The sequence below is a fragment of the Euprymna scolopes genome, chromosome 15 (genome assembly GCF_053919585.1).
Source record: "Euprymna scolopes isolate OS-2025 chromosome 15, ASM5391958v1, whole genome shotgun sequence".
Taxonomy (NCBI): Eukaryota; Metazoa; Mollusca; class Cephalopoda; order Sepiida; family Sepiolidae; genus Euprymna; species Euprymna scolopes.
The window spans coordinates 34,050,291-34,069,935 of NC_136496.1; the positions used below are offsets into that span (position 1 = coordinate 34,050,291).

The following is a 19,645-nucleotide window of genomic DNA, read 5'->3' on the forward strand; positions in this document are numbered from 1 at the left end:
TAGGGTGTCACCCTATTTCTCCACTTATCCTTGATCCTCCTTTTATTATGCTGAGTAATTAGCAAGAGGGGGATCAAAAACCATTTTTGAAGTATTTGGTATGACTTGACCGAGGATTGAACCTCAGTCCCCCCCGGCCCAATAACAGACACTTACCATTATGTCAAATAGACCTAAACGTAATGGGGATAAACTTTTGGCCAGACGTCTACGAGATTGACCGCCCTCCCCAACCTCTAAACTCCACAATTTTCCCTTTTTTTTTTTTTTTGTTTAAACTTATTTCCGGTTAATCTCATCGATTACAAAATTAAGTTTAAGATTTAAAAAATTTTTGAAAAAAAAATATTTTTTTATGACTTTTATTGTGGAGGATCAGTTTTCAATTGTAACGTTCTACTAAATTGAACACCCATTTTGTAACCACCATTGAGAAAAAAAAGAGCCACTTTCACATGACCGGTGAATATTCCCGTCTAAAAATGGGGTTGCAAAGGGACTTTCTTAACCCCCCCCCCTCCCTCCCTCCCTCACTTCTCAGCTATCTTTTCTTTAATAAATTATTTCTTGCCTTTGATAACAATTATTTGTGGTGAATTTAAAACAAATTGAAAACTACTTGTCTTCCTCAAATATAAATGTTATATTAGTAATATCCTATTTTAGCGTCCAAAAAATATGTGACTATAATCATTTAAAATAATGTTGTATATAAACCAATTCAATCAAAAACTAAACAGAAATATTATTTGTATCAAGATCAAAAATTGTTTTCCTGAAATTCCAAAAATGCTAAAAGTTAGACTCGTTGAATTGTCAGATGTTTTTACTTATAACGAAAACATTTTTTTTATTTATTTTTATATAAATAAACTTTTTCAATTTTTTTTTTTTTTTAATTGAATATCTTGGAAAATCTTTTCCGACGCTAAAATAGGATATTACCATGATATTCGTTTTCAGCATACCCGAAAACCTATAAAAGTCATCATTTTACAGGTGGGTCTTGAGTTGGAATGAGAAAGAGATGTAAAACCAAAGTTCCCATTGTAATCTCTTTTTTTAAACAGGAATATTCACTGCTCACAAGAGAGTCGCTCTTTTTCTCCGAATGATGGTCACAAAGTGGGTGTTCAATTTAGTAGAACGTTATAATTGAAAACTGATCTCCGATGATAAAAATCATAAAAAAACATTTTTTAGCAAAATCGTCTTTTTTTTTTATCTGAAAGTTAAATTTGAGATTAACCAGAAAAAAGTGTTTTTTAAAAAAATGTATACCGTGGAATTTTGAGGTGGACGGCAATCTCGTAGACGTCCACCAACTTTTGAATTTCCTGTTTGAAACCTTTTGGGCTTGAAGACTACCATGCTACAATCAACAGGGACCTGTTGTGTGGTATTATGTTCCAGACGTACGATACCATGCCTCTTCTACATTAAATGGAGGCTCCAGTCAGAGATTGACTTTGACTTTCTGCATTATAGTGCACTATAACTGCACACCATTTAAATGTATGATTGTCACCATTTTCCAAACGCAAGTCAACAAAAGAAAATTGCAGCACAAATAATCATGAATTTGCCAGCAACTAGCAGGGCGACCTGACAGGGTCCAAGATTGAATGAAAATCAACAAATGTTCTATCCTCCGATACTTTTATTGTCATCGAAATCAGTGAAATCGCACATTTTTTTTTATCAAATCTATTGATAGCCTGCTCTAGTTAGAGAACTCCTCCCCTACCACCGCAGTGTATCGGGAGGAAGCTCCACATACCTCCCTGCAGTCACCAATGCATTATAGTCTACATTGCACTGTAGAGAATCTACTTTGGATTTTATAAAAAGTGTAAATAATGGCCCCACTTAAAGTTAAAATGAAAAAGTCAAGTATCATGGTGTAATTGTGCCTTAAACAGAAACATTCATTTCTAACGCATTTCTGTTATATCAAAGAACCTACTATTGATTTTATATGCTGTGTCTTTCAGCTTGTGTGGTAATAAAACTTCTCAAATGCACTTGTGATGTTAGGCTGTGTAAGGTGTTTATTTTGGTCAAAATCGCCTGTTCCTATTTCCATCGGATTATTTCGATTATCGATACTTATCAAAAGACATTTGGATCCAAAACCTATCTAGGAACACTGCCAAGTCCATAGGGAATGAACTCAGTTTTTTTTATAGGCCTATTGATTATTAAAACATATCATATACACCTATTGATTATTAAAACATATCATATACACCTACTGATTGTTAAAACATATCATATACACCTATTGATTGTTAAAACATATCATATACACCTACTGATTGTTAAAACATATCATATACACCTACTGATTATTAAAACATATCATATACACCTACTGATTATTAAAACATATCATATACACCTATTGATTATTAAAACATATCATATACACCTATTGATTATTAAAACATATCATATACACCTATTGATTATTAAAACATCATATACACCCAGTATCTTATTTATGGAACAGTTAATATTTCATTTTCTAAATGAGATAAATAACCTTTCTTTTATTTTTACAAGGTGGTCACCACTTATCAAGGCCCAGAAGCCACTCGGGGATAAGGGTTATTGCGTGTACAGTAATCAATGGGATAGTATCGTAGTAATCGTTAGTATGTGGAGATTTGATAAACTGTCTTACTTAAGGAGGCGGTTCATCAGGAATTTGTTTATGTTGGACTTGAAGACATCCAAGTTGTAGTCAGGTGGGAAACAGGCAAACGGAAGAGAGTTTCACAGGCGTTCACTTCTAAGAAAGAAGCTTTGTTCATGGAATCTAGGTTTCTATTTAGGCACAGATAAAGAGTGGAGAAAATTATTGACAGTGGTTTCAGCTAGACGAGTGTTTTTCGTGAAAGATTGGCGAGGGGGGGGAGCAGAGATTGGAGCTCATTTCTATTCAATTTGTGTATTCTAATCCATTTTTAGTCATAGTAAAAAGTTTCAATATCCTGAAACGTAATGTATTGATATGGTGATGGAGAAACGCAGGACAACGCAACACGTGTTAAATACAGTTTTATTCACAAGTTTAGTCAAACATGCTGTAAGCAGTTTCTACCATTTTTTCGTCATCATTGTCATCATCCATGTCAACCTCTTCCTGAATCTTCATTAATGGTGGGTCAGGAATCCTGGGATTATACGTCCACTTAGGGAATACCCTTTTGTATAGATTCATCAAAACTGTGTCCTGTGATTTCGGCTGGCTGTCAAAGACGCACTTCATATGACCATGAGTACCTGCGATTAATCAAAAAAAAAAAAGTAAAATTATAAGTAAAATAAAAATAATATAGCTCAAAACAAATCAATTCTGTTTAGGAGTTTAATGATTAGAGGTTTTCAAGTTTTTTGTTATTCAGTGATGTTAGTACAGAAAGTGAATCTGAGAATATTAGGAATTTCTTATTTTTATTTTGTTCGAAAATGTTGAGTGCTAGGTCGATGGCACAGGTTTCAGCGGTAAAAATAGAGCTTTTTGTTGGAAAGGCCTTTTTTAGGGTTGTTTCATTCGATACAGCAGCACATGCCACTCTACTGTGGTCTTTGGAGCCGTCAGTGAAAATGTGTAAATGGTCAGTGTATTTCAGGAGGATATCACAGGCTTTCTCTTGGTAGGTATTAGGGCGAGTTTTCATTTTTGGGAATTCATTTAATTTTAGTATTACTTTGGGTTTTTTTGAGAATCCAAGTTGGGTTTCAGTCAGTATGTGTTCTTGGATATTTTCTACAGCCATTTCTGATTCTTGTATTATTTCCAATCTAAGACTAAAGGGCTTTATGGATAATGACTCTCTATATCTCAGATTGAATGTAACTTCATATGCTGGATTACTTTGATGTGCTTTTAATTTAGCATAGTATTCGGCACCCAGTTTGCGACTCCTTATATCTGCAGGAATTTCGTTAGCCTTTGCATGAAGGCTTTCAACTGGAAACATTCTAAAAGCACCAAATGCTAATCCATGGTCAATTGGGTCTAAAATCTTTAGGTAGGATTTTCTGGTTGATTGGTATATAAAAAACTATCATAGTCTACTTTTGATCTAATCAGAGTTCTATATAACTTCATTAGTTTCTTGATCGCCCTACCCCACTCTGTGTAATAATTGCAGTCTTTTATTACAACTATTTCGTAGATTCTTCAGGTGGGGGATGAATGTCAGTTTTTTTTTATCAAATATTAGTCCCAGAAATTGGTCTTCTACAATGGGGATTAGTGTTCTTGCAAGTTTCAGTGTAGGGTCATTGTGAAATTTTCCCGTGTGACAGAAATGAACGCATTTGGTTTTTGATTTGGAAAACCTATATCCATTTTCCGTTGCCCTTTTGTCTTATTTATTTAGGCATTGTTGAAGTTTGTGCTCAATAGTGTGTATATACTTTGATCTGCAATACACCAGGAGGTCATCTACATATAAGGATCCCTCAACAACAGCATCTAAACATTTCACTATGCTGTTCATTTTAATATTGAATAGCCAATAGAAGCAGAAAGAACAAATAATGCTTCCTGAATGGACCAGAAGGAATTGCAAATTTCATTGTTATGATGATGGAATTCATGCATTCATGATCTAAAAGTTTCATCGCTGTTGCAGATATTGATGGTGTGAGATTCTAAGAAAGCAACCCCTGTCACAGACGTGAATTAGAAGCAGAGATACGTAACTGAATTCATTTACGCCAAAAAATAGAATTGATCAACATTTACTGGTGTATGTTGAATATTTATAACACTGATGCAACTGATGTCAGCAGTTAGGAGATGGGTTTGTTGATTTCAGTGTGGTGATAAAGATGTGAGTGACAAAATATGGTCCAGACACCTATGCACTGCCAACACCATCGCTAGCAAAAATTCATTTAGAATGGTAGTGACTATGTAGAAAAATAAATTCTGGAGCACAAAAGGGTCGCTCTTTTTAATGGTACCACTCCTATCTTTGTAGCTCTTCAACAGCTTTTCTTTTTAGTAAAAAAAAAAAAAAAAAAAAAAGGATGCATCACAGCCCTTGGATTTAAAGTATAAATAGAACTTTGAGAGTCACTACAAACTCCAAATACGATAGATGTCACAGTCCCAAATGATTTCGGCCTTACTAGAGCTGAGCAGGAAAAGCTAACAAAATATCAGGACCTAAAAAATGATCTAAAAACGACATGGTCTCTGAAAGAAATAAGCATTATACCAATTGTGATAGGAGCAACTGGCTTAATAAAAAAGAACCTTCAGAAATACTTAGAAGCAATCCCTGGAAGACCAAGCTGTAAGGAAATACAAATAGCAGCCATAAAGGGAACAGCATCTATTCTTAAAAGAGCCCTCGGATATGAATTTAAATCATAACAGAATCAAGTGTTAGCTCCAGGAGGGAGCCTCTTGATCTCTTAAAACTTACTGAAGTTAAATAAAAAAAAAAAAAAAATAGATAATATTTTGGAGCGAGTAAATCCATATTTAATTAGTTGAGAATAACAGGAAATGGCATGGGCTGACAAGATATAAATCATTAGTGATTCCGAATAAAAAAATTATGCCAGAAGAAAAAAATATATATATACAGAGATAAATGTATGCTCTGAGAAAAAATGCATGTCTGAAGAAAAAAATAATACAGAAGGAAAAGAGAGAAAAATGAGACAGAAAAAAACAACAGCAATTAGAAATTTTTTTTTAAATTGAAGAACTTTTCTTTGTCATTAAAGAAAGAAACGGAAAAAATAAAATAAGAGAGGCAAAAAAAATCTCACCCATTGCTTCTTTGATGTGCCCTCGACGTCCCCATTTTGTCCTCAGCTCAACAGGCTTAAACCAGTGCACATCCTCTGCAGACACAAATAAAAAAAAAAAGATTGGATTAAAAAGAGCAATAGCATTGAGGACATTGAAGATGAAATAAAAAAAAAGAGGACATTTTTTTGATCGAAATATTTTTTTTTTTTAATTTATCTTGTGGGGTCGGCAACCTCCAGCCTACAGGCCAAATCTGGTCTTCAAGTTCATTTTATTTGGCTCACCATCTTATTCAAGGCACAATATGAATATCAACAAATTAAACCATGGTGACAGTTGATAGACTAAATATATTAAGTTGGTGGAAAAATAACGTAATTTTTTTATCATATATATATATATATATATATATATATATATACGTAAAAAAAAAAAATTTTTGCACCAACCTAACATCTCTATTTAGGCACTTTGTCTCTATGTGTGAGTTCTTTCCTTATGGACTACGTAATGGCTTCGCTGATTTTCTTGAAATTTCACACAAATATACTTTATGTGTCTCTGTGTGTGGAAACAAGTTCTTATTGAACCGTCCTTAAAAATAATCTGATTATAACTAATTTTCACCACAAACAATTACTATACTACTTTCCTAATGACTACAATTACACACATTAACCTTCATCCTTGAGTGGCTTCTGGGCCTTGATATGTGGTAACCTCTTTGTAAAAAAAAAAAAAATGTCTCTGGCAATCTTCATTAAATCCAAAGACGGTTTCATTAACTGAAACATTAAATTGTGGTGCTGATTCCTGGCTTTTAAAACTAGTTAATTCCAATTAATTCTTTAAGTTATCAAAATAAATGTGTGCCTTCCATTTTATTCTCCTGAGAACATCTTCCATTTACATTATAAGGACTATGTATGTATGTATGTATGTATGTATGGAGGGGGGACGTGGGGGATTTCATAATATATACAACTGAGGTATAAAAAAAAAAAATAGAATTAGCATCACATTTTATATATACATATCTTCTTATTTGAAGCAATTCCTATTAAAGAAAAACTTAACATCAAAGTTGAAAGCATAATGAATTCCTGGAAGGAAAAGAAAATCGACGTATCACGCCTTACCTCTATTGAAAAACATGTAGCGGATTACAGCAGATTTTTTATGAATTTTGAACGGATGTCCACTGAGCACAATACGTTTTGTGATGATTCGATCAGGGTTTGGTGACAATACAGACCCCGAGGCGACCAAAGTGTGATTTCCTGATAAAAAGAAAAAGGGTACATTAAACATTATAGGCACGGTAAATTATAGGCAGCATATATATATTAAAACTTATTAGCTCATACAGCTAACATTTCTATCTACGAAAGCCAATCAAATTTGGCTCAAACCAGTCAACATGCGTCTCTCCAGAGACGGTTTCATTAACTGGGACATCGAGTATAAAATAAATTTTAATAAGAATATTTAATGAACTACTAATAAGTATATATATATTTATTTATATATATACACTTATATACTGTTAAATAAAATTTTCCAATTTTGTATTTAAATATAAATATTAATAAAAACAAGTTAATTTAGCTAGCTCAATAATGCAATACTAGAGCTATAAATACATTTTTATTATAACAGTGGGAACACTCATTTTTATGCTCGCTCAAAAAGGTCCCGTTTATTTACTATAACAAGCATGCAACTGTTTCGGCCTATACTGATATTTTTACTATTAGTCTAATATCAGTGGGGCATTCACTAGCGTTAAGAATATACACCAAGTAAAGTGAAGTGGTATAGTATATATATTAATAGGATAAAATATCAAAATTTATAAAATCATAAAAGGTTAAAAAAAAAAAAAAAACAATGAATATAATAAAAGATTTTCTTTATTCGATAGTTTCAAAAATTAGGGTTTTTCTTTAAATATGTTAAATATAGAATTTTTATAAAACATTTTTTTTAATTAAAATTTCAAATTTTCTGTAATATTTTATTTGGTAAATCTTTATAAAAACCGTTTACAAATTTTGTTGAGTATACTTGAAAAAAAAAATTTTTGTTCATTTTTAATTTCTCTATTACATTAAAATCTCTTTATAATTCATCACGAACAGCTTTTTATATTTTTATCATATTTTTTAAATTGTTCTAAATTCATTTTCATTGATAGCCTCGTTTCAATTTTTGCCTTCAGCCTTATTTTTCTTGTTTCTTTCCCTCCCTTTTTTCTTTTCAATTCTTAATCTATTCTACTTCCTCCCCTGTTCCTTTTTTTTTTTATCTTATTTTAACTCTTAGTTTTATTTCCCTATTTTTCTCCTTAGCTTTTCTTTTTTTCTTTTGTCTTTATTGTGCATTAAATTTAATTTAAATCAACAGTTAAAATATCTACATTGTAGATGAATTATCATTAGTAGGTAAAAATACTTACTAATGATAATTCAATTTTGTGACAAGATGCTTCTATTTATAATTTGACTAAGAATTTATTTTACTCTGATCTGAGTAGATTTATTCACATCAATATTATAGATTTTTAACTCATTATTTTATATATCAACCAATTTATTGATCATATTTTCCTTTTTGATTATACTAGCAGGGAGAGCCAACATTGTCCAGGATTGAATACAGATCAATTAATGTTTCACACTTCCAATATTTTTATTGTCATCGAAATCAGTGAACTCGCCAATCAAATCGGTTTCATTTGTACCCCCTCAACATAAATACTCCTGACAAACCCCACAAGCAGCAAAATCCCACCCCTTCACAGTTGAGATCCCTAGATGTAAGACAGCCTTCTACTCCAGCAGTTTCTTCCCCAGAACCGCTAGACTTTGGAATTCCCTTCTGGGTTCCTGCTTCCCCAACTGTACTGACATGCAGAAGTTCAAGTATAATGTGAACCGACATCTTGCTGCCCAACTCCCCACATAGTACCCCTGTAGCTTATGTCACTGATAGTAGCCCCCTACATCAAAGTGGCAATGTGTGCCTTGTTTGGGGTGAAAATGTAAAAAATAAAAAAAAGGTGCTACCAGTGTACCAGGAGAAAGTTTCACATGCTTTCCTGCAGTGACTTGATCCACAATTCATTGTTGTCTACAATGTAGAGCACCTTCTGTTGAACTTATAAAACCATTTTTATACAATGGTTTGAATAATAGTTTAAAATGTTAAAGTCAAGTATCATGATTCAATTGTGCTTTAAACAGAAACATTTATTTCAAACATACTCCTGTTTTATCAAAGAACCTATTGTTGATTTTATATGCTGGGCTCTTTTGCTTGTATGGTGATAATACAGTTGTGAATTTTTAGATGAGGACTGATTTTCTATATTACTTGTTTTGATCGGACTATTATTCTCATCTTCAGTGTTATTAGTGTGACGTTTCGGTCGATATAGCCTTCGACCTTCATCTGGCATGTTAGACGTTATCTTGAAAAGAAAAGAGAAAAGTTACCGGCCCCGTAGATGGTTTCGTACTATTTTAGTTTTTTTTTTGGCTGTGATTTCATATGTGTGAGAAACAATCACATATACGAAAGCACGGCCCTCAAAAAATAAAAAAAAACGACTTCAAGAATATGAAACCATCTACGGAGCCATTAACATTTCTTCTTTTTTCTTCAAGATAACTACCACCATGCCTGACGAAGGTCGAAGGCTACACCGACCGAAACGTTACACAAATAACATCTCAAATGCATTTGTGTTGTTAAGCTACACAAGGGTGTTAGCTTTGGTCGAAATCTGTTCCTTCTTCAATTGGAATTTTTCGATTATCGCTACTTATCAAAGAAAACCTATCTAAAAACACTCCCAGACAAAAAGTACATTTGTGATATTTCATAAAAATAAAATCGGCCCAGCTGTTTCAGAGATCACAGGGAACAAACTCACATTCACTCATGTAGACATCCACACAAAATTCGTTTTATATATTAAGTACAGATTTGAATTCATGGATCTTATTTTTAATTTTCTTCAACTACTTCAATTCGCTTTTTTAATATTACAATTTTCAAAGTTTACGCTAACTAGCAATCATATAGTGATTATAAACTTTTATTTTGATAGTTATTTCCTCTAAAGAAAAAAAAAGCCTAATTTTTGAAACTCCATAAAATAAGGAAAATCTTTCATTATATTCATTATTTTTTAACTTTGAGGACTTAATAAATAATGCAAATTTCTATTTTTCATCAATTTATTTTGTCATATTAATGTTCTATCTATAATATCAAGCATCCATTTATCAAGATAGGATCTTATATAGACACGGCTCTTCTTTGCCAGTGAAACAGTCGCAATTGTGAGTGATTTTTCAAAATGGTGACTAGAAATAATGAAACACTTATCTTTCTGCGATTGTATTTTTTTCACTTAGTAAAAATATTTTTTCAACTTTTTTTTTTTTTTAATAAAACGAACAAAGTTAAATTATTTAAACAATAAAAGTTTAATAGAACAATATACTTTTTTTTAACGAAGGCTGTTTAAAAAACATCTGACGAAATCAGAATGTTTATACATTCAAGTATCAACATAAAATTTGTTGTATATTTAGAATTACACTTATTAAAAAAAATACAGAAAAATTTTTGGTGTACGTACTCATCACAAAACAAAGATGTCATATTCCAAAATTCATGTGGGTTTGGCTAGTAATTTTTCTATTTGGCTAGTAAACGAAAATATGTAGTTGTCAAAGGTCAACTAAAGATAAATTTGTCCGTAGAGCCATGACAGAATATATATATTATCTCTCTCTCTCTCTCTCTATATATATATATATATATATATGTCATTAGTTATTCCAAAATCAAAAATGTAGTTAATTCAAACTCATAAGATATTTTTTATATATAGTACGCCTTACACACATTTCGTTAAAAAGCAAAAGACAACTAAACAACTCCTAAGAGACAAATGTATGTTCCTCAAAAAACTGTTAGAAAATTTATCATATGAAATGAAAAAAGATTTGGAGGAAAATAAAGATAAAAAGGATGACGATGTATAAAGTCTGCAAAAACACAAATAAAAAAATAAAAAACACTCACTTATTATAGTGTTTAAGATCAGACTTGTACAGTATTTTTATTTTTAAATAAATATTTATTTATTTAAATAATTTCTAACTTCCAGCTTATACCAAAGCCTTCACCAGGACGGTTTAGACAATACTTTTTTTTCTTACTAGCCATGATAGTGTTTTGGCAGTCTCTAGTTCTCAAAGATAGAGGTTGTATTGTCCAGCACAGTGTTCGCATTTGATCATACACACATGTTAAAATAATAGAAATCCACTGTTTATAATCACAAAAAACTAACTGCCAAAAAACAGCTCTGCACTGGTATTTATCCTACGAATGTAATCAGGCAGAGGCATGATCTCTACTCCCTCAATTGACCAATCAATGAGTGCCACATCAGCTGACACAGTAGAGGATTGGTCAATTATCAATACCAAGGTGACCGAGCCAACAGGCTTTTAAAGGCCAAAAATATTCAACTCTCTTTGAGGTGGCACCTTCCTTTTGTTAGTAATCAAAAGGACATTCCCCTTTTTGCGCAGAGACAATCTTTAATAAACAATTTTAAAATAATTCTTTCAATCAAAATCTCAAAGCAAATCAGTGTAACGTTGCATGGATGTAAATGCATGAAAAGTGACGGGGGAGGGGGGGCTATAAAAAAAAAAGAAAGAAAGGTCTCAAGAGAGACAAGATAACGTTCGTAATCTCGGGAGAGACGTGGAAAATGTTCTACATCACGTGGGTGACGTTACGGCTGTAACGACGAAGAAATAAATGTGATTGTACAAACCAAAAAGCAAGTCAGAGTTATTTCCTGTTCTCATGTCCATTTTGCAACCAAGGCCATAACGTGTACAAGTGTACAACGGCTTTTCCGTTTTTGTGCAGAACATCTTTAGCAAACAATTGAAAATAAATCTCAAACCAAAACAAGATTGCTCAAGCCACACTCACCTTGATCAGGGTGTTCAATTCTATTACTCAGCGGGTTAAAAGCGAACTTTTATCTTTTTGCACAGAATTAAATCCCTAATAAAACAATTTTTATTATTATTTCTCAGTCCGGTCTCTGCATTCAATTCTATTACATAACCCCCAAACACACACATGAATCGAAATCCCAAAGTAAATCAACACCTCCCCGCCTGCATGGAAATATCTTTAACCAAACAATTATGTCATTTTCACATGGTTATCCAACCAAACACATGCATATACCAGCCTTGATATTTACTAGTAAACATATTGTTAATGTAATCAGGGCCCATAAATATTATGGCAATTAGCTTGGTCTGAGGGCTGAATCTCTCAAGGCCAGCCATACTAAGGACACACCAGGGTTCCACTCAAGTAGAATTAGGGTATAGCATTGAATTTTTTTAATTCTCTTAACATTTATAGTTCAACGGTGATGGTGAGATCTGTCTTGCTAGACGGCTCAACAACTTTAACAGTGACACTTGACAGAACATACACAAAGAGTTGCATAAGACATCAGCTGGAAAACAAAACACTCAACCAAGAAAAACCTTCTTCCTATCTCAGTTTTGCAAAGAGAAAGAAGACTGGTTTGATGATCATCATAATTTGTGAATATATTGATCCTATGGAATCCATTTCAAGGCAACAGATCAATTGGAATAATGTCATGAGACTTACATTGGCAAAACTTTAGAAAACTATGGATGCCATCTTGAGGACCGGCTGATAGCAACATCTAGACATAGTTGGCTGGAACAACACAGGAGAATCCTGAACCTAATTCCATGTTATTTAATTTATGAATCATCCTTATTGTTCATAATTACAAAAACTGTTTGACATGTTTGCAATAAAATCATTGAGTTTGCCTTCAGATCAATAAATAACAAAAATAATTTAGTAATTGACTCAATATACTTATCTGTCTTGTCTGTCGATCAGTACAGTTTTAAGCACTAGGGACTAAATGAGTATCCAACACATTGCCCAACTTGCAAATATTACAAACTCTGGATGTTATTTTGAGGATCTGATGGCAAGGTCTAACAGAGATGGTTCAATGAGACGACTCAAGAGAAATTTAAGAGTAATTCTCTAATTGATTGATAATATAACATGGAGTTAAGAAAAAATGTTTACCTGAAACCGATTGTTGGAAAACAAGCACTGGTGATGGAGGGAAAGAAATTGGGGCATACGCAGTGGCTACAGTTGATACACCCATGGGTAAGAACCTCTCATACTGAAATTGAAAATACATAAATTCTTTTAAAATGTAAACGTTAATTGTGCAGTTTGCATATGTCATGAGTGAAATAACGGACAAACAAGTTCAGAAATTTATAAAATTGATAGAAACATTGGTACGTGTACAGTTTAATCAAGACAAAAAAATGAAAATATTGAAAAAACAATTATATTGTATGTACTCATTATGGAATAAAGTTTTCATGCAAAAACAATGCCTTAATTTGATCAAGCAGTTTGTTTTTTTATTGGAGAAAATCAAATTTTAATGAGAATGATCAGGTAGTGGCCATCTTTTTTTTTTCGCTTAGGAGAAGGGAGCACCAAGGGGGAGATAACTCCAATCACCGTTTGTCAAAATTTGACAAGATTATTTTGAAACATGAGCAGAAAAAATACTTAGATAAATATTCTAGTTTTTTTTTCACTTATTTTACAGAGTTTATTTGTCCTTTTTTTAATCCTTTTTCATTTTGTCCTTTGTTAATCATTTTTCGTTTAAAGGCACCTCCCCCCCTCCTAGTGTCCATAAAAAGTCAAGTGGCACAATAGATGGATCTCATTAAAATTTGATTTTCCTCTGTAAAAAAAAAAAAACTACTCAATAAAATTAAGTGAATTTTTTTTTCGGAGAACTTCATTCCATAAAGGATACATACACTAACTTTTTTCGATATTTTCATTTTTTAATGTCTTGATTAAACTGTACAAGTATCGAAACATCAATAACCCAACACAATCAATTTCATACATTTTGGCCATAAAAAAATTTGCAGATAACTTTAGTAAAATATGCACTGATGAAGTGTTATGTTTGTTTTTGTTTTTTTTTTTGTTGTTGTTTTTTTTAATTAATTTTCACCCCAAACAAGGCACAGTGCCACTTTGAAGTAGGGGGCTACTATCGGAGGCATAAGTTATGAACGGAGATGAGCAGCAAGATGTCTGTTCACATTTCACTTGAAATTCTGCAAATCAGTACAGTTGGGGAAGCAGGATCCCGAAAGGGAGTTCCAAAGTCTAGAAGTTCTGAGGAAGAAACAATTGGAGTAGAAGGCTTTCTTACATCTAGGGATGTCTACTGTGTAGGGGTGGGATTTAGTTGCTTGTTGGGTTTGTCAGAGGTATTTACGTCGAGGAGGTACAAGTGCTTGTAGTTCGTCAGAGCATTCACCATTAAAATACTTGTAGAATAGACAGAGGGATACTGTTAAGAATTATTTTGTTGATGTACAAACTAGTTAAATAGTCAGAGCTTGTCCAGAATGACACCCATATTAAAAATAAAAATACAGGAAAAATCTTTATGATGTACATACCATAAATGAAACAAAAAGATCATAAGTCAAAAATCATGAAAATTGATCAAGAGATTTTATTTTTATAAGGAAAATCATTCTTAAGTGATTAATGGGAATTCATAGGCATTACAACATAAATCTTGTAAACTTGAATTATTGTTGAGTTATATCCTTTGTTTCATTAAGATGGCAACACAAATTTTGATTTCCTTTTTTAAAAAAAAAAAACTACTTAATCAATTTACTTCATTTTTAGAATATGACATTTTGGTTCCATCATGGATATGTAGATCGGAATTCTAGACAAAAACCAAATCTTACTTTTTTTTTCATTTAAAATCACTTTTTCTGGCGTCAAACATTTTGAAACAACGCAAGCTTACTCGTTTCTCCACTTCTCACATTCATGCTTCTGCAGCGGCTTATACAAGTGAATAAACGTTCCACATGACTCTACAAATGCAAGGTATTTATCCTTAGAGAGGATTGGGTAAGAGTCCTGCATTCACTGCCATATATTATGATGGTCCTGACACAGCTGCTATATAACTTACTCCGGATATAGAAAAGGACAGCATGTGACATTATAAGAGGCAACAACATTAGTGATATATCATTATTTTGACGGAGGTGGCTAGACGACTTGTGTCCCGGCGAAGCTTTGCCACAATGGAGGAACTACCGGACACTCCTACATCCTCTTACCGGCTGCAGATGTGGAGAGAGGTAGACCCTCAGTCTACAAATATAGCACTGCCAGAGCCCAGTGAAACCTTACCACCTGGCACACACCTGTCCCGTTCGGAGTGGGTCACTCTGAATAGGGCAAGGGCAAAAGTTGCAAAAACTGGCGAAATCCTCCTCATGTGGAGTTACTCTACAACTGCTGAATGCCCCTGTGGTGCCCAAGTTCAGACCATCGAGCACATTTTAACATCTTGGCCACTGGGGCCCAACTGTACGGACGAAGACCTCAGTGTTGGTAATGAAACCGCACGCCGCTGGTTGAAGAGATGGAGCGACAAGATATGATGATCTTGACAAATAAAATATGGCATACATACGTATGTAAGATTTGGATATAAGTATAATTAACACTTACTATGTGGTAGGGAGGTGATTTTTTTTTTACAGGGGAATCACCACTTATCAAGGATCGAATGCCACTCGAGGATACGGGTTTTTAAGTGCCAGGTAGTTACTGAGACAACATCATAATGATTGATAGTTCTTGCTATAAATGTTTTAAAGGGAGGAACTAGAGATTGAAGCTCAGTCGAGCATCTCCAATGGAAATAACTACAGAGTATAAAACTCTAGCAATATCTTATACGATTATTGGAATCCTTTGAGATTATTTATTTATTTGCGAACTGTTATCCTCATCTCCATAATTGTTGTTTCACAACGTTTCAGACAACTATTCCCCTGGCCTCCTTCAGGTGGTTAACCGTGACGGGACAGAAATGCTGAGTCTTAATTACTGCCTTTCATAGTTGTTGTTGTCTCACCAAGTTTGGAATAAAATATGCATCAATTGCGCTTGAAAACCAAATCACAAAGCAATATTAGGAAAATAAATATTTTACTTGCTTGAAATTTATAATTGAAGTAAAATATTTATTTATTTTCCTAATATTGCTTTGTGATTTGGTTTTCAAGCGCACTTAATGTGCATTTATTTATTTATTTATTATACACACACACACACACACATTATATATAGATATATATATATATATATATATATACATACATAGATATATATATATATATATATATATATATATATACATAGATATATATATATATATATATATATATATATATACATAGATATATATATATATATATATATATATATATATACATAGATATATATATATATATATATATATATATATATATATACATACATAGATATATATATATATATATATATATATATATACATAGATATATATATATATATATATATATATATATATATACATAGATATATATATATATACATACATAGATATATATATATATATATATATATATATATATATATATATATATATATACATAGATATATATATATATATATATATATACATATATATATATATATATATATATATATACATAGATATATATATATATATATATATACATAGATATATATATATATATATACATAGATATATATATATATATACATATATATATATATATATATATATACATATATATATATACATAGATATATATATATATATATATATATATATACATATATATATATATATATATATACATATATATATATACATAGATATATATATATATATATATATATATACATACATAGATATATATATATATATATATATATATATATATATATATATACATACATAGATATATATATATATATATATATATATACATACATAGATATATATATATATATATATATATATATATATACATACATATATATATATATATATATATATATATATATACATACATATATATATATATATATATATATATATATATATATATATACATACATATATATATATATATATATATATATATATATATATATATATATATACATACATATATATATATATATATATATATATATATATACATACATATATATATATATATATATATATATATATATATATATATACATACATATATATATATATATATATATATATATATATATATATATACATACATATATATATATATATATATATATATATATATATATATATATATATATATATACATACATATATATATATATATATATATATATATATACATACATATATATATATATATATATATATATATATATATATATATATACATACATATATATATATATATATATATATATACATACATATATATATATATATATATATATATATACATACATATATATATATATATATACATACATATATATATATATATATATATATATATATACATACATATATATATATATATATACATACATATATATATATATATATATATATATATATACATACATATATATATATATATATACATACATATATATATATATATATATATATATACATACATATATATATATATATATATATATATATACATATATATATATATATATATATATATATATATACATAGATATATATATATATACATAGATATATATATATATATATATATACATACATAGATATATATATATATATATATATATATATATATATATATATATATATATATACATACATAGATATATATATATATATATATATATATATATATACATAGATATATATATATATATATATATATATATATATACATAGATATATATATATATATATATATATATATATATACATAGATATATATATATATATATATATATATATATACATAGATATATATATATATATATATATATATATATATACATAGATATATATATATATATATATATATATATATACATACATAGATATATATATATATATATATATATATATATATACATATATACATACATAGATATATATATATATATATATATATATATACATAGATATATATATATATACATATATATATATATATATATACATATATACATACATAGATATATATATATATATATATATATATATACATAGATATATATATATATACATATATACATACATAGATATATATATATATATATACATAGATATATAGATATATATATATATATACATAGATATATATATATATATATATATATATACATAGATATATATATATATATATATATATATACATAGATATATATATATATATATATATATACATAGATATATATATATATATATATATATATACATAGATATATATATATATATATATATATATATATATATACATAGATATATATATATATATATATATATATATATATATATATATATACATATATATATATATATATATACATATATATATATATATGTTAAGATTTTATGTTCCTTAGAAGCGCCGGTTGAGTTTGAATAGAATAAATAGTATTATATACGTTTGAAGCCAAAACAATGCATTATTACAAAATAAACAGAAATTTATTTTGTTCGAAATTTATGTTGAAATTCATAAATATATTTTGAGGCAAAGCCTCATCTTCAGTATGTCACGAGTTCCGAGATTTAAAGAACTACCGTAAAAACAACAAATGGACTTCTACTTTCTGATTCACTGCCCCAGCAACAACATGGCAAAAAAAAAAAAAATAAATGTCTGTTTATTTTGTAATAATGCATTGTTTTGGCTTCAAATGTATATAATACGTATTTATTTTATTCAAACTCAACCGGCGCTTCTAAGGAACAAAAAATCTTAAGGTGAATCCTGCGTGATCTAACGCACCGGTCCGAGATTTAAAGAACTTCCGTAAAAACAACAAATGGACTTCTACTTTCTGATTCTCTGCCCCAGCACCAACATGGCAAAAAACAAAAAAAGAAAGACATACTGAAGATGAGGCTTTGCCTCAAAATATATTTATGAATTTCAATATAAATTTTCAAACAAAATTAATGTCTGTTTATTTTGTAATGCATTGTTTTGGCTTCAAACGTATATAATACGTTTTTAAATATATTTTTATTTATATATATTTTTTTTTTATTTATCTTTGGTTCTGGTTTACATTGGTGATCTTTTAAACCAATGCATTTCAGGTGAAAACATTATGTATTTACGTGTCATGGCAAAATTAGTATAAATTATAAAAATTACAAAAAATGATCGAGCAAAAAATATGCTACATGTATTTTTAAGAAGAAAAAAAAAAAAATCACCCGCAATTAGGTTTGGTTTAAAAATGTCAGACTCTTAATTAAATTCAGTCAAGGGAGATAAGTTCATTTGTCATACTGAATTGATTGCACAATTCTTTTACATTAAAACATGATAAAATTTAATAATTCAATAAATTCTATTTTTAGTAGTAATCATTTTTCCTTTATATATATACTATCGAGGGGTACCCGGCATTGCTCAGGTGTTTTTCGGGGTATGTTAAAAACACCCGAAGCGTTGACGACGCGCAGTTGGAAAATAGTAAAGTGTTAAAAAAACAAACAGGTGCGCGTTTTTGATTGACGTGACGGCTATAGGTATTCAGCAGTTACGATTTTGTGCGGGACAGTTTTGAATAAATCGG

At 29.7% G+C, this 19,645-nt stretch overlaps 1 protein-coding gene across 1 annotated transcript in view; it reads right to left on the minus strand.

Moving 5' to 3' along the window:
• Positions 1–3,047: 3,047 nt before the first annotated feature.
• LOC145293770 (pre-rRNA-processing protein TSR1 homolog) overlaps positions 3,048–19,645 on the minus strand; it is an 80,331-nt gene continuing 63,733 nt past the window's right edge. The window contains exons 17-20 of the mRNA XM_080140281.1: positions 12,983–13,085; positions 6,925–7,065; positions 5,803–5,877; positions 3,048–3,288 (exon numbers count right to left, since the gene is read on the minus strand). Of these exons, the coding sequence (XP_079996407.1) occupies positions 3,077–3,288; positions 5,803–5,877; positions 6,925–7,065; positions 12,983–13,085 (531 nt within the window). The 3' untranslated portion in view covers positions 3,048–3,076. The remainder of the gene's footprint in view (positions 3,289–5,802; positions 5,878–6,924; positions 7,066–12,982; positions 13,086–19,645) is intronic.